At 57.2% G+C, this 21649-nt stretch overlaps 1 protein-coding gene across 1 annotated transcript in view; it reads right to left on the reverse strand.

Moving 5' to 3' along the window:
• The window catches only part of Myh9 (myosin heavy chain 9), an 80878-nt gene that overhangs the window by 39534 nt on the left and 19695 nt on the right, over positions 1-21649 (reverse strand). Inside the window, exons 2-3 of the mRNA XM_047547962.1 lie at positions 11849-12200; positions 7142-7298 (exon numbers count right to left, since the gene is read on the reverse strand). Of these exons, the coding sequence (XP_047403918.1) occupies positions 7142-7298; positions 11849-12181 (490 nt within the window). The 5' untranslated portion in view covers positions 12182-12200. The remainder of the gene's footprint in view (positions 1-7141; positions 7299-11848; positions 12201-21649) is intronic.

A 21649-nucleotide genomic window follows, 5' to 3' on the forward strand; every position in this document is an offset into this window, starting at 1 on the left:
AGCAACTCTGCGAATGACCCCCGTGCTCCTCAGTGAGGCCCTCGGCTTGAGCCTGCCAGGAAGGCCCAAGTCCCCAGGTGCAGAAGGGAGGGAAGGGCAGCCCTCTCCACCAGGATGAACCAGGCTCCTGGGACTGCTCGTGACTTTCATTACGTCAGAGGGCAAGCAAGGCCCCAGACCAGGCTTCTCTTGGCCAAAATGCACCAGCAGAACACAAGCAGTTCCCTGCAGAGGCCACCTGGCAGGAGGGCCAGGCTGGCTGGCCTCCACCTCCTCTAGGGCAGGGTCAGGGGGAATGTTCTCTGAGAGGCTGCCTGGCAGGCAGCTGCAGCAGGTGTCAGGCCAGAGGAAAGAAATTCGCAGGGCTCAGCCCCACCTGGCTCTCACCAACATTCCCCATGGGGAAAAGGAGAGGCGGGTGGGAGGGGCTGCTGCAGAACCCTGGAGAGAATAAGCAGGGCTCCCAGTCCGGCCGAGGCTGGGCCTCAGGGAGGGAGCAAGGGGAGGAGGAGGGAGGAACACCAGGACACAGAGCAAGACGGCTCTGCGAGGTGATGCTGGGGAGGATGCTGGGGAGGATCCCGGTTCCCGAGCACCAAGGGCCCTAACAAAGAGGTCTCCAGCCGCTTGGAGGACACCGGGAGGTGAGTCCCAGGACCTGCTTCCTGGACAACCCAGGGCTCCAGCTGCCTTGGAGGAGGGCGGCCAGTCCAGGCAGAGGCACCTGGCCACCGCGGGCAGAATGTGGCTTCCTTTTCTCTCAGCCCAGACCCGGGCCCTCCTGCACCCGTGGCCCAGCTCGTGCTGGTCAGGAAAGACCGCGTGAAGAGTCAGGGGGCGGGAGTGCAGGGCACCTCCCCACGAACAGCCCGGGTCCTCGAGTTATCACAGGAGTCGGCACCGGGCCAGCGGCCGGGCCAAGACCGGAAGAGCTCGAGACCTGCAGGCTTCCAGCTTGTTGATTTCTGTTCTGAATTGACAGCTTAATTCCAGGAATCTGACCAGAAAAGGAAAGCGACTTTCTCCCAACACACCACCTCCAGTCCCGGCGTCCTGGGCCGCAACAGGAGTCTGCAGCTACGCAGCGGAGCAGGACAGCCAGAGGGAGCTTGTGCGCGTGGGTCAGAAGCACAGAGGGCTGGGCCCTTAGGGGCTTTACGGGGCAGGAGCTGTGTGTCTTGGGGTGGGGAGGAGGACTAACACGTTGGGTCAAGTTTCCAACTACTCCCGAAGTTCCAGGTTCCAAGAGGGCACTCTTCTTATCTCCCACTCAGCCAGCCCAAGCCAAGCAGGGGCCCACTGGGTTGGATTAAAAGCAAAACAAAAGGAAGCCTAAAGCTGTCCATGAAAAGCCTCTATTCACCAGATCCCTCTCCCAGAAGGTTTTCTGGAAACAAGACTGACAAGCCTGGCCACGCTGCCCTCAGGCAGCCCCGGCCCAGGGCTGTGCTTTTCTCTTGGGGGTTGGAAGAAAACAGTCTCCTCAGTCCAGGATCAGCAGGGCCCACGGGCCCGCGTGGAGAGGGCTTCCCAGGTCCACCGGAGCACGGCGGGCAGGGTCGCAGGACAGCAGACTCTAGAGCAGCAAGGCACTCTCTGAAGTGCCACAGAGCTGCGGCCACGACTGACCACTCCATGGTGCTCCATGGAGGCCCCAGGGAAGGCGCTTTGACCAGTCACGTCCTGGGCCTGTTGCTCCCAAAGCCCTGGACTCTCCCAGGAGTCTCTTTCAGGAGATTAAAAGCCCACCTGGAGGAAGCAGCTGGCTCTTTGGCTGGGCGAACAGGAGTGTGGTCAGGACAGGGAGATGGCAGGGCTCACCGGGGCGGTTCAGGCAGGACGCTGCAGGCTGTCTCCCACTTCCCTGACTAGAGGTGCTGGTCACTCTCAGCCCAGCCTCGTGGAAGTCTTCCCAAGTCCAAGCAGCAGAGAGAAAACGCAGGCTCCAAGAAAACGTAGGTTCCAAGCCCCGGCCAGGCCACAGTCAGGAGGTGACAGAGCAGAGACCTACTCCATCCCGTCCAAGCCCCGGGTCTCCTCCAGCACACCTTGTGTTCGCAGGGCAAGCGCCTCCCTAAAGCTAAGGCCAAGAGGCCCCCAGGCCCCCCCAGTGACCTAGAGAGCTGGGTGGCTCTCCACACCCACCCTACGCTAGTGGCCCTGAAGGCTCAGCAGGCACGCTGCCTGTATGGGAGCCTCACACTCATCAAGGAGCTGATGAGCCTGCCTCTGGGGACAGAGGCCTCCTCCAGACAGGATCCACTGCCTGCCAGATTGCTCTCAGCACAGTACCTGGTGCACAGCAGGTGCTCGGACAACCCAGGGTGACAGCATGCTATGCAGGCGCAGGTCCCGGCCCTCCCCAGTAAGCCACACTGCCTTTCTAGGCACAAGGGGATGCACAGGGCCTGGCCCAGGCCTCCCTGGCAGACAGCGTGGCCTTTGTGGCGGCACATTCCTGCTGGAGTGGAGTCAAGGCTCTGTGCTTCCCGCTGCTGAGGCTCCTCGAGGCCTGTCCTGGGGCCGCTGCTTTTCTGCACCCTGAAGCACTTCCCCAGCCTCCGACAAAAGCAGGCACATTTTCTGAGAAAGACCTTGGGAAGCAGACAGTTCCACAGGGTAGGGAGGATGTGGGCAGAGGAGAAGGGAGGCCTCGCCTGCCCCTGATCTCTAGCTGACACTGGCCGGGAGAAGAGAGGCGGCGGCCCTGCCCAGGGAATTAGGAGGCCCTGCACACCCACGGAGCTCAAGCCAGCAAACGAGCCGAGCCTGTCCCTTCACCTGCGATTAGATGGACCATGCTGTTCAGGTGGGAAGAGAGCACGGAAATTCTACCCTTCACCGTTTATCCAACAAGGCTAGTCAACCCCTGAGGGGAACGTGAGCACTCACCTGGCCCGCGAGCAACTACTCAGGGACAGGTCACTTCTGGTGCAGCTTTCACTGAGAGGCAGAGGTGGGTGGGAGGGGGCAGCACAGAGCAAACGCTCCGAGTGGGTTAGGCTTGGAATGGAAGCAGCCCCTGCTGCTGCCTCCCCAGAAAAGCTAGAAGCTCATTAAAGTACCAGAGTCACTGAAAGTGAGTCAAACCTGGCACTGCAGCTAATGGACGCCAGAGGACGTTCCTACTGCTCTACCTCTGCTGCAGAGAGGGGGCTGGAGGAAGATCCCGTGGAGACCGGGGGCCTGGCCACAGAGTGGGCCAGAAGAGCCACCTCCCAGCCCAGCCAGGCATGTTCAGATTCAGGTGCTGGCTGAGGTCCACCCTGGGACTCACCTGCACCCCTACTGCCCCCCTATTGCCCGTGCCTGCCCACAGGGTTCAGCAGCACCAGGCTCACACTCTCTCCAACCTCAGAGCCTTTGGTGCTGAGGAATGGCCCCATTCCAAGGCTCACAGCCCATGAGTGGCCACGAGAGTGAAAGAACCAAACAGTAGAGCCAGGGTGGACAGGGAGAAGCGACCATGTCGCCAGCTTTAACGAAGCCCAAGGCTGGAGACCAAAACAACAAACAAAACTGCCTGGGTCGGCTGCAGGCACTGGACGCGCCTGCCGATGGGCCTGCTGGCCTTCTGCAGAAGGTGACGCCCCCCACCTCTCTTGAACTCCACGTCACCTGACACCTGTCCCAGTCATGCTGGCACCAGGTGTTGGCAGTGGCTTGTCTTGTTATGCAGCTCTGACCACAAACCCGTCTGCAGACATGTCTTGTCTCCACCTGGACTGCCAGGCCCCCAGCGGCAGGATACTTACAAAACCTCTCGGCCATCTGGCGCTTCCCACTGCCTATCTCCACAGCCTAATCCAGGGCACCATGTGCTGCCACGCCCCATCCTGTGCCCAAGGCAGGCAGTACTAGTCTATCACAGCATTCCTTGGCATTGGGTCAAATCCATGCCAGCACAGGATCCAGGCGACCACTACTGATTGACTGAATTGACACTAGAGTAAAAGCAATCTGCAAAGCTTAATCCAGGGATCCTTAACTGGGTGCAATTCTGCCGGATGGGACAATTGGTGGCAACATCTGTGGACATTTTTGGTTGTCAGACTGAAGAACGAAGGTGCTACTGGCATGCAGGGAACCAAGACCAGGATACTCTGAATGTCCTGTGGTACTCAGCACGTGTCCCCCACCTCCCCAACAAAGACTGGCCCAGCCCCGAATGTCACCAAGGCCAGGTTAGAGAATCCCGATTCAGTCTGACAAATAGGCAGAGTAACACATAATTTATTATCCAAACTTGATTTCCAAGTGAGGGGATACTATTGCTAATGACTGCAGGACCCAGGCAGAAAGCAGGACTGTAGAGGCCAACCAGAGCATTCCACAGACGAGACAGGAAAGTCCCTGGGAAGTCAAGGAGCTTGTCTTGTCAAAGTCCTGTCCCCAAAGGCACCAGTTACCCTATTTGGCAGAATAAATGCTAGGATGTCATAAGCTATAGTCAGCTCAGGAAGGAAAGCTTTGTCTAATTCTTGCTTTAAGAAAAAGAAGAAAAGGAACCATCTGGCCCCACCTACTAAGATGTGAGTGACAGAGAACCAACCTCTTTGCCACCAAAGTCAGGTGGGCGGCTCCTGCTGACTTCACTCCGAAAGGGAGAGGAGGAGAGTTCAGCAGCCTGCGGGGCTCGGCCCGCGACCCTGACGTAGGGTAAGAACCGAAGGCTCCTCTTGGGAACTTTCTTCACTAGTGAACCATCTTGTTGTAATAGAGCAACTTCTGTTACTAACTTCCTCCCTGTCCCGAGAACCAGAGCTGCTGCTAATGCTTCGCAGGTCCACTGTGTACAGCGGGGAAGGAACTTCTCAACAGATTGGAAACATCCTTAGTTGGTCAGTGTGGGAGCTAAAGAGCCACCGCCAGTCGGACGCCTCGCAGAAGGCAAGGTGGAAGCTGCTGAGACTGACAGCGAGGAGCCTGCCTTCTGCAGAGGCAAGCCCAGACCTCAGCCTCCCACTGCAGACCACTCACGGCTGGTCCCGGCCAGGCGGAAACGCCCCCCGCCCCCTCACCCTTGCCGTAGTCAGGCAGCTCCGTGTTCCCACTAAATCCATTCTGCTGGGACAAGACAAAGGAAGTTCCAGTTCCCCACATCCCCCTCCCCCCCAGGTACTTCCCACCTGTGCAGGACACAGGCACACAGAACTGTGCAGGCAAGCCAAATTTCTATTGTTGAATAAATAAAAATCGACAAATCTCTTGGGGAAAGAGTCCCACAAGTTACTGAAGGACATCTGAAGACCCAGCTCCAGCACCCGAGGCTCCCGGAACCATACACTAGATGGCCAGGCTGCAGCTGTCGGAAGGGACTGCAGAAAAGAAAAGCGGCTGGATGAGCGCTCGGTCCCAGATCCAAGTGTGGGAACGTGCCCTCCTTCAGTAGTTCAGGTCTCAAAAAGACCCCAGAGGACACTTCCTGCTCCAGGCCAGCCAAGAGACAGCCAAGAGAAAACTGACTCATAACCTCTGGAGACAGAGACTCAGGCTCTTCTGGAATCTCACAGAATATTCTTCCACCAGACTGTTCTCATTAGCACTCTGAGACAGACATCCTACTTTAAAACCAAAGGGCTGGCTTCCGCGAGGAATTTTGATAGACATGAACATAGGCCAAAGGCTAGGCCAAACTTGGACACCCCACATGATCCATAAGCCTAAGAGCGAAACACCTCCATGGTGCGGGAAAGACACGTCCCAGCGGAAACCACTAGCCTAGGACGAAGCTGCTATTACAGACTCATCACCACCACTGCCCAGATGGACTACCACGTTGAAAGAGGGATACGTAAAAACACACTGCCAATACGAGACAGGAGATCACGGGCTGCCAGGTTGAGTTCGGGTGATGCAGGCCAGGTACCGGCTAAGCTCGGGTCAGAGCAACACGAGCCCTTGCCACACAGCAGGGAGAAAAGAAACGGAAGAGGAGCAGGGGCTTGCCAGGCACTGCAGCAGAGCAGCAGGTGGGGCACTCCGAAGCAGAGACCTGCTGGAGAACCAAGGGGTTTCCTGTAGCCGAGGCTGGGAGGGGCAGGGGCCAGTGGTGCAGGGGGCTGCACGCTGCTGGAGCTCGAGTGGGGCCTCTGGGGCAAAGAGCATGACCTGCATTCTAGACAGAGGACCAGGCTGGGCTCTGTGAGGTGGAGGTGACAAGACCACAGACAGCACAGGCCAAGAACTGTGCCAGCTGGGGACTGGAGGGCCTCGGGGGGCAAGGTGGGGGCCTGGGTCAGAAGTGGTGGAAGAAAAAAAGCACAGAAGTCCTGACTGACCTAGGGGAGTCAAGGAGGGAGAGAACAGCGTGCCAAGCTTGCCAGGCCTGGAGGAATGGAAGCTTGGCAGAAGCAGTTGGTGGCAACTGGGTGACGATGCCGGTTCTCAGTCACAGTGTTGGGGGAGCCCCTCCAGCAGATGAAGCCATCATGCAAAGGAGCCTTGGGGAGAGGCCAGGGAGGTGGATGAGCACCACACACAGGGCAGGGAGCACGGGGAGACAGTCGCTAGCGGAGGCAACGGTGATAGGAGCCACCGGGAGGCTGCAGGAGGGGAGTGGGCGAAAGCCCCCCCACTGGGGTGGGAGTCAGACAAGAACTCTGGAGTGCAAGGGCTTCCAATACCAGGAACCAGGGGCCTCCCTCGCAGCTGGCCGCGTTGTGGGCCAGAAGACGGGCAAGGGGCGCGACTGGAGGCAGAACCAGGTGGGAGTCCAGCCCCGTCCTCCAAAACACTTCGCCTTGATAGCCAGGGAGCGTGGGGCAAGCCAGAGGGGTGTGGACGCCCCAGAGGCTTCGCATCTCTTTTCCAAAGATGGACAAAACTCAAGCACATTTCCAGCCACGGCGAAGGAGCAAGATAAGATGAGGGGAGAACGCAGGAAAGGGAGGAACCAGGAGGAGCCGGGAGGAGAGGGAGGCGACCGCACCAGCAGCCCAGGATGAACAGGAGCCCGCTGCCAACAGGTCAATGTGTCCTCTGACCAGCCCTGGCCCCAGTCCCCATACGATGACTTACAGGTGATGCCAGCCACCACACAATGCCCCACGCCAGCCGCCAAGCTAGTGGGACAGCGAATGGGAGGGAGTGCCTGCAAGGGTGTCCGAGGCTGAAGCCGTAGCCCGCCGCACGGGCTCACCTTGCATCATGCTCCTGTAGGCCGTGTCCGTGATGGCGTAGATGTGTGGCGGCATCTCGTGCCTCTTCTTGCCCTTGTACATTTCCACGATCTCCTCGGAGTAAATGGGCAGGTTCTTGTAAGGATTGATGACCACGCAGAAGAGGCCTGAGTAGGTCTGCAGAGAGAGAGCAGGAGTGGTCAGGAGCCTCGATCTCAACAGCGAGGAAACGGACAGAAGGCTCTGCGTCAAGGCCATGCCGCGGGCTGGGGGTGTAGCGTGGTGGGTAGCGCGCTTGCCTCGCAAGCACAGGCCCTGGGTTCAATCCCCAGCACCGCAAAAAAAAAAAAAAAGTTAGAGGGCCAGTTGGCGTGGCATGAAAGCGCGTCCAGGCACCACGCTGCAGGCGGGGTCACCAGCACCCTCTCTGCCTTCTCAACTCCATGGCAGCGGCCAGCTCTATGTGTGGATAGTCACACACCAGGCAGGACCGCGGCGGAGCAGACAGAGGCCAGCTACTAAACTCGGACCCCAGAACAAGCGATGTGTCTGTCATTGCAAGAGGTGAACAAAGAGGCGTCAGCTGCAGCCCAGAAAACTCAGTAGAAACCGAGTTACTCCACCCTGAAGGTCCCTCGAGGGCGGTGGAGCCGCCACTCATGGTGCTTGGGAACCAGCCGGATCCTCAGTGGGCTCTGGACCACTCACAGCCCCCTCTCCCTGGAGGCTTTCAAATCCCTCGAAAACTTAAAGGCCACGTTGGGGACCCCTGTGAGCCTTCTCTAAGGCCCAGGCTTCTCTGGAGGGAAACTCAGTCAACCCCTTCATGTGAGGCACCTAAGACACCCAATACAGGACATCCGACTTGAACAGACTAATCAAGTCCAGGAGTCAGAGAGCCCAAGTTCAATCCCCAGCAAGGGCAAGCATGCTGGCCTCTCTCCCTCCATTACTCAATCTGTAAAAAGGCACAGAGGTCCATTCTGCACTGGGTGGTGACGAGGTGGAGATGACACCAAGTGCTTAGCACAGTGCCCGTGTGGCTCTGGGGAGCCGCTCCGTGCAGGTGGGAGCCACTCCTGCGGCAGTTCCTCGGTCTCCAGGGAAGCCCACGTTACCTGTGATCGCTACTCACTTTTCTAATAAATTTCCTAATGCTTTTCTTCCAACCACCCTGCAGACTCCTAACAGTTACATGAGACCCCAAACCATGCGGTGGCAGGTGCTCAGTTTGGGGACCTGGATCTCTAAGAAGCTGGCGCGACCCAAGCACCATCTTCCTAGGGAAATAGACACAGGCGTCACACTGCCTGCAGCCCTGGCTCAGTGAAGGGACCACGGAGGGGCACAGGTACTAGGCTGAGCGGGAGCACACACAGGTCTCACGGCAGCCGGTGCTGGCCTCTGCAGCAGAGGAAGCCAGTTCCCTGGCACCCACCTTCCACCCTGACCTCCTCACACGGGCTGCCTATGCTTCGCTGCTCACAGATAGCCCCTCCGTGCATGAGTAGCCACCCTGAGGGACTGCACCCTGCCCTTCTACCTGTGCCCTCTCCAGTCCCCCCAAAATGAGGCTAGATCTTCTGGCTGAACCTAAAGATAAGGCCCGCACAGGAACCAGGTGTGAAGACAAAGGCTTTCCCCAGGCACTGGCCAAATGGCCTTGGAATTTCCAAGCAAAACTAGACTGAGGGTAGCACCACCAACCACACACTGGTCTGCGTGAGAAGGTCACTGAGTGGGGACAGGCAAGGGCTTGCAGGAAGGGACCCAGGCCTTCCTTTCCGCCCGGATGATCAGCCACTTCCCCTTCCAATGACTGTCTTCCCGAGAGATCAGGAAGTCCACATGTGGAGTTGGCAGGCGTGGACCTGGGACTGTGGAAGGGAATCAGGCAGGGACCTCTTCTGGTGTCCCTGCGAGTGATGGGTGGGGACAAGACAGAAGGCCAGAGAGCAGTGAGGTCATCCCAGGAGCGCCAAACAACTGAGCTTTGTTCTTGGGCTTGAGAAAACCCACACTCTAGGAAATCCAGACCAATAAATGCCAATGACACATGGCACACACGCAGGGAGTGCCACGGAGCCAGATGTTTAGAAACAGCTGGCAGCACAGCAAAAGGGGACAGAGGGTCCTTAGGACAGGTCTGTCGGCTGGGTGGGCAGATGGCCATGAGGAAGGGCTTAGGGGGCTCCGAGTTCTGTGGGAGGAGCCCATCTATCCAGGGGACAAGCAGAGCGCGGTGGCAACACCAGCTCAGGTGGCAGGGGGCAGCCACACCGGCTGCTCACAGCAGCACAGACGCTGAGGATTGGCTTTGACCCCACTCGGTCGCACCAGGGAGCTGCTCACTCACAGGCCACAGAGGCTCTTTGTGCGGGCCGCCCCCGTCCCAGGGCCTCGCCCCGCCAAGGAAGACAGCAGCTGCACTGCAGAATCAGCCGCGCCGCCCACAATGCCAGGCAAACGTGGCACAAAGGCTCCGCGGTCACAATGCGGGACCTTGTGTGGGGAGACAGGGCTGCGAACGCCACCGAGGCCGTGATCTCCCCAGGGCTCTGCACCTGCTGGGTCTGCAGCAGGTCAGCGGTGGCTTCCCTTCCAGTGACACGCTTAGTCTGCAAAGGAAGTGCACAAGGGAGGCGAGCAGGCTTCTGGAGAGACGCTCTGGCGCCACCACCACACCACCTGCACAGAGCCCTGCAAGTCACCTGAAGTCACCTTCAGCCAAAGGCGCCGAAGTTGGTTGGCTGGTTGGCTGGGAACCAAACCCAGGGCCTCCAGCACGCGAGGCAGACGCTCCAACAGTAGCTGCCCTCAGCTGCGTGCAACCTGATGCCCGTGGCTGCTCGCCTGCGGCCAGCCTGTCTCACACCTGGACACCAGTGAGGGCCAGAGGGCCGAGTTCCCTCCCACAGGACAGTGCAGGCACTGCTGGGGTGTCGCCAGGCTCTCACAGGACTCTGCAGAAGGCCGTGTGGCTGCTCCGCATGGTCAGTACGGGGCTCGGGAGGGGGCTCTAATCAAGGTCCCCGGCTCTGACTCATGCTCCTGCGTGCTCTGCTTTACTGATCAAAGGCGCTTTAGCTCAGTGGCACACAGAGGCTGTGACATGAGCAATAACACCTGCCAAGAGGAGCGCCCCACGCCCAAGGGACCCTGGCTCCTGTATCATCCCCACAACAGGGGCTGCTTCCTTAAAGGCCCTTGGTTTTCTGCAGGCCACTGACGGTAAGTTTCAGTGTTGCTTTCAATTTCAGGGGCTTTTAATTTGTACATACATACTGTCATTAAAAGATAGATGAGAGAAAATTGGGTGGAGAGTCGGGAAACCCTGAGTCTCAACCTCTCTGCTGCCAATGTCCTGCTACGTGACCCCATGTTAAGTCCCTTGCTACCTTGGACCTCAATTTTTCCCCTATACTAGAGTAGAAGGTTGTGCCAAGCTGGCCTGTAAAGAGATGAGACTATTCTATCTACTTGTGGACAGGTCCTGGCTAATCAGGCTCATCCGAGAGGGTGGACACCAAGGCAGGACACAGGCCCTGGTTACCAGGCACCAGCTTAGCCATCGCCAAGTAACACAGTCCTCCATGTCTGGCCTGGTCAGGGTTCAGGGCAATCCGCGATGGCCTGGGACTTGACTGAGAGCTTCAGCACACTTTAATGCACTCAGAGGTACCAATCCAGTGGGTGGGCAGCACCGCACAAAACATGCCGGAGTCTCCCGGAAATCATAGAAAATTAGAGGCTGGTCCTGGGGGGCCTCACCACCTCTGTAAGCAGGACGAGCCCGCAGCCTCCTTCCATAACCTACGTGACCACAAGCAAACCCTCAGCAGGGGACTTGGGTCTTCCCATCAGCAAAATGAGGGGATGGGTGATAACCAAGAGGTACCTATAATAACACTCTTGTTCAAAAACTTTGAGAACTGTCATTCGGCCCTGAGAGCAAGCGGACCAAGGTGTCTGTAACAGCATATTTAAATAAAGAAGCTATTTCAGAAAGAACAAGAACTAGGTATTTCTTCCCCACTGGGACAAACACCAGAAGGAAATATCTGAATTGAACAGAGAAATCTGGAGTTGATACAAGAGAAAACTTGGTGTCCCCAGGGCCAGAAAAGTTGGGGCCTTTCACTGAGAGGCTGGGAGAACACCTCTCTACGTTCTCTCACACTGTGGTACACTGTCCTTCTGCAAACATAGCCGCCCCAGAGGAAAGAGAAGACAACGCTCCTGGTCTCTGGCACCTGCTGTTTCCTGGACGCTGCATTCACTTCCCCTTCATCACACTGGCATGGTGCTCAGGTGCCAGGGGACTTAGGCTTCCGACCTTACTCCTGGTGGCTCACCTTTGCTCCAAGCACAGTCCCCAAGAAGGAGGCACAGCCTTGGCCTCATAAGGCACAAATGGCAGAGTACCAAGACTGGAACAAATGGAGAGGGGAGGAACAAGGTGGGGAACCAGGAAAGCGCACCCCACGCGAGAAGGAATCTACCACGCTGGCTGAACCTGCACGGTTCCACCAAGGCCAGCAACTGGGAGGCCCTGAGCGCGCAGGCTCTTCTTCCTACGTGTGGCCTACAGCAGGCTTCCTGTTGCGTCCCCGGCTGCACAGGGAAGTGACAAGGTGATGCCATGGGGCTCTCCACCAGGACGTTCAGACACCAGCATCCCGCCTCCGAGCTGCCCCACCCCGGCCCCGGCCCCGGGAGCCACCTACATAGATGAGCCCTGAGTAGTAGCGCTCCTTGAGGTTGTGCAGCACCGAGGCTTCGTTGAGGCACGTGAGCTCCGCCATGTCCTCCACCTTGGAGAACTTGGGGGGGTTCATCTTCTGGATGTCGTCCTTGTTCACCTTCACCTTCTTCCCGTTCTCCACCAGCTCCACGATGGCCTCCTCGCCCACCTCCTCCTTGAGGCTGGCGGGCTCGAAGCCACTCTTGTCGGAAGGCACCCATACCAACTTCTTGGCGGCCCAGTCAGCCTGGGCCAGCGGGTTATTGATGAAGTTTTTGTCCACGTAGAGATACTTATCTGCAGCTTGCTGCGCCATGGTAACTTACAGCCAGGACCTGAGGGAGAGGAAAGGACAACACGTTAGTGCCAACCACTTCAGTCTCTTCTCTCTGCAAACGACAAGGCAGCAAAAACAGGCTGTGTAATTTGCCAGAATTTTCCTGCTCCACACTTTGGAAACAAAAGACAAGCGCTGAGGTCAAAATAAGTTGACAGCAGGGATTCTGTTAGAAATCAGCGGCAAGGTGTATCGCTCAAGGGTCAATACCCAATGGACCAGCTCTATAAACAAAACTATCCTGCCAACCAATAAGCTTAAAAGTCTCAGGCGGATGCATCTGGTCACCATGCTTTGCTGACCTACAACCGCACAGCTCAGGAGGACACCCAACAAAAACAGGTCTCCAACTGGCCAGGAAAGACAGCTCACTGCCCCCGCTCAGTGGTGGAAGAGTTCATGGAGTCAACTAAGGCGATAAAATGACACCAACACATCCTGGTCCCAGGTTTTAATTCCACCTGCATAATACACCCCAAAGAAGTAAGAACAAGAGAAGTCAGACCATCACAGAAAACAGGCAGCACGCTTCCTTCAGGGCGCAGCGGAAAAGCCAACAGCACTCACGACTTTGGGGCCAGGAGGCCTTTAGCACTTGAGTGAGTTTTTTCAAAACTCAGCTGAAAAATTAAGATGAGGATATGATAATCCCTTGCATCCACAGGGCTTCACAGCTGGTGAAATGCTTGCACATGCCATCTTGAAAGAGCTTCATCCTGCCTACTAGGTGAGGTGCGCAGTGTAATCCCCCCATTTACCAATGAGCAGAGAGGCTCCCGGGATGACGGGATGTCCAGAGTCACCCAGTGAGGACTTCTGACCCCCTCTCCTGGGCCTTCCCAGTCATTCCAGCCCAGAGGTACAGGCTGGGACCCCTAAGGACTAGGTGAGCCAGAACCAGGACCTGAAACCCTGGTTGGAGACGCTCAGCGCCGCCCCCCCCACGGCCCCCCTCCGCCACCATGGAAGCCGTCAGGTGCTCCAGCCCAGGCTCAGGACAAGGACGCTCTTCCCTGCATGAGATGAGCTCCCTGCCACCTCGGAATTCCAGACACTCCCCAGATGCAAATCCTTTGGTGTTTCCAGATTCCACCAGGGGCCCAGATGCCAAGGAGGCTGAGGCTGGGGAGTTAGAGAACAAAGGGAAACTCGAGCGCCCGGTCTTCGTACCTGGCTCCTTACAGGGCTTCCAGGTCGAGGCTGAGGGGCTCCCCTGGACACTCCAGGAGGGGCCGTCTTCCTGGAGGCCTGGCACTCTCTCCCGACAGCAGGGAGGGAAGTCCAAGGTGGCTGGGCAGGCTCAGCAGCACCCCCAGCCGTGGCTTTGCTCAAGCAAACCCTGCAGGAGACCAGGGCACACTGGCCCAGCAGGACCACCCAGAGGGAAAACGGGGCCCACAGTTAGTGGAGGTGGCTGTGAAGGCCCGGCAGTCTCCAGCTTCCCTGGGGTCTAAACCAGCAGCACCAACCAGCCGAGGGTCACTGCTGGCAGCTCACGCTGGCCAGGCCACCCAGGTGAACCAAGGCCTCCCTGCTGGAGTCAGGCCCAGGGGTCCTCTGCCTCCCTGTGCTCGGGTGAACACAGGCCAAGGGGCTTCCTGTACATCCCTGCCGCTCAGGAGCTGCAACAGGCCCCGCCAGCTGCTGGTTCCCAGGCTCTCCCAGCCCTCAAACCAGAGAGTAAGACAAGCCGTCATCGATGCCCAGAGGGGAACTGCCTGAACCTCCCCGGATCCTAAGTTTGCTACGGGTTAAGAGTTTCTCTACCCTGGGTCAGTGATGGCACCTGTGGGCACATTCTCAAGATTCCTACCAAGAAGAGGAGGGAAATGGTATTAAGTATCCACCAACCAGCATGAAGCCCAGTGTATTCACCACCTCACTTCACCCTGGAAAAGAGCTCTTATCATCTCCAACAATAGGCGAGGAAACAGGCTCAGAGAGGGCAAGTCACCTGCCCAGAGATGCCCAGTTCTGTCACGGAGATGAAGAAGCTGAATGCAACAGCAGGAGTGCTGCTCTGGACAGCAGGGAGGCTGGAGCACGTGGCCCGTCAGAGTGCAGCGTGTTACAATCAGTATCTCCCTCCCTCAGTTACTACCGTGAGGGGACAGCCTCCTCAGAGCTACAGCATCCCAGCGACACACGCCCCGGGGTGACCAACAGCAAAGAACCCACATCGGAGGCTGGCTCTCAGCAGGCCCCAGGCTCCTCCAGGCTGCAGGCAGCTGGCGCCCATCCTGCTCCAGAACCTGGGTAGACCTTTGCTCTGCTTTTGTTGTCAGTGGGGCGGCTCCGGGGGGCCAAGAAGGCCACAGCTGCCGGGCAGAGGAAGAATCCCACCTGATCCCCACCCCACCCTGCAGACCTTGGCAGCGGGACAGTCAAGGGCCAGTGCTGTCCACCCCTGGTGGCTGCAGAGGCCTGGAGACCAGGCCACACCTCTTGCACCGGGAGAGGGCAGAGGTTGGCCTCTCTTCCTCCAAGGCCTCCCGGGAAGGCGGCCCTGCACAGCCCCACGTGCCCGGCACCTCCCTACAGCAGGGCTTTTCATTAAACGAGGCCGGGCCCTGCCTGGCCCAGCCAAGGACAGCTCTGCTGGATGATGTGGGTCAGCAGCAGTGCCAGGATCGACACGTGGCTGGCTGGGTGGGGGCCCGCAAGGGTCACAACACACAAGGGCCCCTCGCCTGCCTGGACAGAGCAGCCACATTCAGTGACAGGGCCAGCTCTGCAGCTGAGCTTCCGTTCCCACCTTGGCAGGTGAGGAGGCTCCTGGGCCTGGACAGCTCACCTCTGCAGGGCCCAGTGGACAGAGCTCCTTGGCAACACTCGGCTTCCCTGCCTTATAACCGGGGTACTCAGCGAGGAGCACTCTGCACAGGGCTCTGGGGGCGCGTCCCCTGTGCAGTTGCTGTGTGAGGCCACTTCCACCCTGTGCTGAGACCCGCTAAATGGCCTCTTTGAAACTTGTCTAAACAGCAAATATAAAGACTTTCAAGAACTGAAGAAAAATCTGCCCTAAATTCCTGAAGCACTCACCCACCCCGAATCAGCTTCCTGTGGAAACTCCCGTTTGCGCCTCCCTCCTCCGACCTGTCCTGGCGGGGCGCACTGATCCCTTCGTCCCAATCAATCCTGCACTGACAGGTGCTGCTGCAGCAGCTCGGAGAGAAGTGCTGGGATGAGGACTGGAACTCAGGACTCTGACCCCAAGGCCTCCTTGTCCATCACCTGACCGCTGCCCAGGGTCCCCTGAAGTTTTTAACTGACTGCTCTGGGGCGTCTTCCTCTGACTTGGTGCACCTCCCGACATGGGCTCTTGGGAGCAGGAGCCCTCTTGCACCCGATCTGTGCCCTCCAACTTGTCCTAGGGGGCTGATTCGAGGAGCCCCGTGGGCAGGCTGTTCGTGGGGAGCGCTCAGCGGCTGAGCTGGGGGCCCCTCAGGGAGTCGCCAGCAGAGCCTGGGGAGGGTCTGGGGGCTGGCGGGCGCCCAGGGGCGAAGGGAAGCGGTGGCCCGGGTCCAGTAGAGACTGCGGCGGGTGAGCCACGCCCTCCGTGGTGGCTTCCTGTGGGTTCCAGGCCAACTCCCGAAACCCAAGCAGTTGCCTTTTTAGGCCATCATCGAGCAGGACACAACCGAGGCTAAATTAGGACTCTCAGGAAATGATGAAACCGAAAGCAAATGGGTTGACCAAAACCTCTCCTTTCAACCCAAAATGTGATTCCTTGGGTCTCTGCCTCCTCCACGCCCAGGACACCCACTGGACCTGCTGTTCCTCCGTTTCCCGTCGGTCTTTGCGCCCCCGTCCTCTTTCTTCTTTCATAAAACAAACTGCTGGCCTTAAGGCAAGGCCTATCTGCCTCCCCAGCCCCAGACGTCAGGACCCTGGCCAAGTCCTGGGAGCCGCGGGCTCCTGGCGAGTGATGTGGACAGTACTTGGTTTCCTCGCCCCACCGATGATGGCTTCACAGCCGTCTGTCATCACAGTCGTTTACAGGTGAGGAAACGAGGCTCAGAGAGGCCACCAAACCCAGGTTCAAACTGAGACCGTGAGACCATGCTCTGTGCTCAGTTTCCACACCACCTTCCCGCTGTGGTCATGGGGTTATGGGCAGAAACCAGAGACCCCGTGGTTAGGCAGCTGGACGGGACGTGTCCTCCAAGCACACCCATCTCCCCGCTGGCCTGCGCAAGGGACTCTGTACCCACAAGTTGAATCGCCAGAGCCACAGTCTTCCTGAGCCTGCCCCCAGAGATGGGCCACCTAATCCCCACTGGCCTGGGCACACCAAGGGTCCAGTTCACAGAGCCTGGCAGCCGCTCTGCAGAGGCTGGAAGCCCTGTTCCTGCTTAAGCAAGGACGTACGCAACAGACCCTTGGCTTCGGTGTTCTCCCTCCCCACCCCAGCCCAGGGAGGACACAGAGAGCACGTACTCTCTCTCCTGTGGCAGCTGATTTTAAACTGAACGAAGTTATAAAGTCCAGAATTCCACAATGAAGGAAGGTTCCATGAGAGCAGTGGTTCCAACCTCACAGAAATCCTCAGAACCATGAGCTTCACCTATTGACTGGTACATACTGAGGACAGCAGGCAACTACAGGACAAAGAAGCAAAGGTCCCACGGGGTTAATCCCGTAGCGGGTGACAGGCCAGAGCACCCACAACCAGCTGAAGCGGCAGTGCGGGCACCATGGTACAGAAACGGAGAGCCAGCCCCCGCGGAACCCAACAGCCGACACAGGGCGCCCGGGGGAGAGGCGCAGGAAGGATAAGCGGAGACCACTTGCCGTGTGAGAGCCACTGCCACCACACTGCTGCCATCTGTGTTTCACAGAACCGCCTGTCCACAGCTGCTGTGTGCAGGCATGGGACACAGTCGGCGTGCCCATCCCGTGGGTACCCCTGTGGCGGGACAGCCACGTCAGTAGCCAGCTCTACCTCCAGACTCCAGAAGGCCGGGCAGAGGGACCAGCAGCTCACCCTAGCAACAAAGAGACGGGACTCGGGTGAAAACATGGAAGCTCGGGGGTGTCAGGAAGGCTATGGCGTCAGGCGGAGTTCTTGAAGCCGGGTAGAAAATTGCTGAGGAGGGGAGGAGAAGGTAGACAAGTATCCAGGGTCCCAGGAGAAGAGGGAGCCAACATTCGGAAAGAGTGCGGCCGTCTGTGAGTCATGCATCCACTGGGCTGGGACGCGGTCCCCGCTAGAGCGCTTGCCTAGCACAAGCCAGGCCCTGGTCTCCGTCCCCAGCACTGAAAAAATAAATTACATGAAAACGACGTGACCAGGAAGAGCAGTATTCTTTCAGCATCTGTTGTCAGATAAACATCTGCTGTGTGGGGAAGGCCTGGCATTGTAAGATACTTAGAGCAATCCGGGGCTCTGCCAGCTAGAGGCCACTAGTCCCCAGTATGACAGTAAAGACATGGAGACACAGCCCAGTGTGGGGACTGAAGCAAAACCTCCCCCACGGAGACCACTGCTCTGAGGAGCTGGGGGAACAAGGCCACCGTGAAGCCAGAGCCCTGCATGGCGAGTCCTCTCCGGGCTCTGAAGTGCCCGTGCCAGATCTCCTCGAGACAACAGTCCTCAGGGCAAAAGGACTCTGGGACCCAGACAACGGCCAGCATGGGTGGTACTTCCATCTAGGAATGACTGTTCTTGTAACAGATTGAATTTAAAAAAAATTTTTTTGACAGTTCTGGGAAATGGACCCAGGGGTGAGCTTAAATCACTGAGCTTAAATCCCCAGCTCTTTTAAAAATTTTTGTATTCATTTTTTGTTTTGAGACAGTGTCTCGCTAAATTACCAAGGCTGACCTCAAACTTATGATCCTCCTGCCTCAGCCTCCCGTTTCTGGGATTACAGATGTGTACCACCACCTAGCACAGTAAAAACAGAGCTGACCTAGATTCAACCTACATTCACCTGCATGTTACACACACACACATGTATAGTGAGTCCAAGGCCCAGTCCTTTTAAAAAATTTTTAATTTGATAGAGTCTTCCTAAATTGCCCAGGCTGGCCTTGACTTTGCAATACTCTGGCTTCAGCTCCCAGGTATCTGAGATCTGGCCTATGCTGTAAAGATCACAGGTGCTAGGGATGTAGCTCTGTGGTAGAGCACTTGCCTAGCAAGCACAAGGCTCTGAGTTCAATCCTCAACCCCACAAAAAATAAAGACCCTAAATACTCCAATTTAAAAATAAATACACAAACCAAGCCAAAGAAGCTGCTGTGCCTGCCTGAGCAAGGTATGAAGCTCCTTCGCCACCCCAACTCGGCAGCTCAGCCTGTGATTCACCCGCCATCACTCGGTCCAGGTGCGTCATGGAAGGCAGGTGCAGCCACGTTTGGGGGCAGAGATTGCTCCCACGGCTGTGCCAACTTGCCCCATCCTGGGAATTCCACCAAATACTACTTAGTGGATGTCTTGTGGCCAGTCAGGGTTTGTTTCAGGGAGTCCAGGCTCCCACTACTGATACCCAGATGGGTCGCTTCCCACCTGGCCCTCGACTCTGCACTCCTCAAACTCATGGAAGCACATCCCAAAGAGCGGCCTCTCATGGAGCACCCACCCCGTCTCCCCGGGTCTGCCACCACTTCTGGGTCTCCATGTGTAGGAAAGACACTGTCCATCTGCCCCCCACCCCCGCGATGTCACCCAAGACTCCTCACCTGTGGATTTCCCCTGCCGGGCCTCCTCCTGGCCCCCTGGCTTCTCCTACAGTGCCCTCGGATCAGTGCTCCCAGCTACCTTTGGGATGACTCACGGTTCACATTTGTCTATACTACCTCCTATTTTATGGATATTAGTAGTCGCTCAGGTCAAATGGCTGGATAGCGCCACACCTTCTCCACATCCCAACCATCTCCTGGTGCACAGCCTTTGGTGAACCACGGGTGGCTCTCCAGAGCTCCCCCGGCCCTTCCTTTCTGCAGCTGTCCTTCCCAGCTCCACACAATCAATTCCCTGTTCATACCCCACTCTGCTTGGGCTTCAGAGAAAACACGAGCTCTGTCCCAGGAACCCTCTTCGATCTCGGCTCACACGCTTCCACCTTCGAAAGGCCCTACTTCACTGTGGCTAAGTCCCGCTCTGCACTCATCTCCATGGCAGGAACCACACTGCGGGACTTAATGACTTGCAGGTGTATCTGGAGACAGGGATCAGATCTCCATCACCTCCACTCCAAGTGTCTAGCACAATGCCTGGAGCAGGGCTCAGCTCTAGTCTCCTGACCAATGAATGAGTGGACTGATCCGCCAATCAACAAGGAACAAGGCAGAGACACAGAAGCAGTGAATAGTGAAGGCTTCTAAGAGGCTAAGAAATCCTCAGGTTGTGTGCAGAGGAGAGAGCAAGGAGACTCAGCCTGCGGCCACAAGTGACGCTCACGGCCACCTCATCTGCTACACAAACCATGTCATTTACAGACTGATTTTTATACCTCCAAACAAAAAGGAACTTTTTGGGCTTTTAGCCCAAAAATAGCAGTGAAGATAATTTATTGCCCACCCTCAAGAAGCTCTGAATAGGATTAAGTGATCTGTTTTCTAGAACCTTCCAGCACCCCCTATTAACCAACATGGAGGTACTGCCACCTGCTGCCAGACCAAGGATGGAAAAGGACATTGGATGAAGGGGCCCTGCTCCTGCTAGGATGCCCTGAGCAGGCCCCAGAGCGCTCAGCCTGTGCACCTGCCTAGCAAGTGCCAGTCACCCACCTTGGCGTCAGCTCAGAACACAAGAGATGGAACTGGCAAAACCCCCAGCCGCAGAGGGACGCTGGCTCTGCAAATGCTTGTAGGGCACCACAGGATGAAATGGGCAAGGCTTTGGGGCCAGACAGACCTGGGTTTACATCCCAAGTCCCCTGCTCACAATTCCTGTGACCTTGAAGTTATTTGCACCGCAAAATCCTAGCTTTAGAATAAGAAAAAACAGCTCTGGCCAGCAAGACCCTCGGCAACTTAGTGAGACCCTGTCTCAAACTAAAAACTAAAAAGGACGGGGATGTGGTAAAGCAGCCCTGGGGTCAATCCCCAGTACCAAAAAAAGCCTCCCATCCGAGTAACTTGAGTTCTTGGCACAGAACCTGGTATTTGCCACTCCGCTACGCTCTCGCCGACCTAGTGAACCCCACCTAACCTTCCTAGGAAGGACACCTGAAGTTTCTGAAAGCCTAGAGACTCTCTCCAGGTTCCCCACCCATAGGGGACAAGGACGCAGAGCAGTACCACACACCAAGGTCCTGAGAGCCTGCAGCAAGGAACCTGCAGCTCCGTCCAGCGGGGCTGGGCACCCGGGAGTACCTGAAGGACTCCAGGCTGGTCTGGGAGATGCTACTCTGCGGGGCGGGGGCACGAGGCCGGCAGTGAAGGGCTGGTTTGCAGTCACCTAACCCCACCTCGGCTTTCCCACCTGCAAGGCGTCCTACCTACAGGCAGGGGCCGCCCTCAGGCTCAGCAAGACAATGGAGTCTTCCCGCCAAACACCAGGGCTAGATGGCAGTGTCCACAGGGAGGGTCCTGAAGTGGTCACTCGGGCCCCAGGGTCAACAACCTTACAGCAGCCTTCCCACCAACCCCACCCACATACTAACTGTCCCCAGGCTGGGGGACGAGTGGGTCCTCCTGGCTGTCCAGAGCCCAAGAGATAGAAGCAGAGAAGGAACAGAGGGGGCTGTTCCTCCCGCCTCAGGAATGTTGTTTGCTTACAGAAGAAGCCGGGCTTGTTTCCATAGCCCTCTTCCAACCCCAGCTCCCGCGCTCCTGCTGATGCCGAGCAGATAAGGAAACCAGACCAGAGAAAAGCCAGGCAGGAATCTAGCTCCAGAGCCTAGGGCCCAGAGCCCACCCCCTTCACTCTTCCCTCCTCAAAGGCTGCAGGAAGGGACTGGATGACTCCAGAGGATCCAGGGACACTGAGATGGGTTGGCATTTGCCTGTGTAAGGCAGGGTCTGCTGGTACCCAGCAAAGTTCAGGTCATCAATGGACACCAGCACATCTCTAAAATAAGCTGTGCTACATACTATGCTTATTTGTCAATTCAAAAATAATTTTTTTTGGCAATGCTGGGACTTGAACCCAGGGCCTAGTGCGAAGCAAGCGCTCTACCACTGAGCTATACCCCGAGTCCAATAATTCTTCTTTCAAAACGACACCAGAATTGAATGAAACTGACCAAATTATGTTACAAGCATGTACAAATATGTATCCCAGAAGTATGTATAAATTTAATCCACTTAAAAAAAAAAAAGTGTGGCTTCCCTGCTGCTACACGGCAAGTGGGGTGGGGTGCTTGGCTTGAGATGAGCTGAAAAAAAGCCAGTTCCCAGGACCTTATCGGCCATTTCGGAATGTGGACCTTACTGTAGCCACAACCAGGGAGGATGACGTCATCAGATCTGTATTTTAAAGAGATCACCCTTCCT

Source organism: Sciurus carolinensis, chromosome 4, assembly GCF_902686445.1.
Source record: "Sciurus carolinensis chromosome 4, mSciCar1.2, whole genome shotgun sequence".
Taxonomy (NCBI): Eukaryota; Metazoa; Chordata; class Mammalia; order Rodentia; family Sciuridae; genus Sciurus; species Sciurus carolinensis.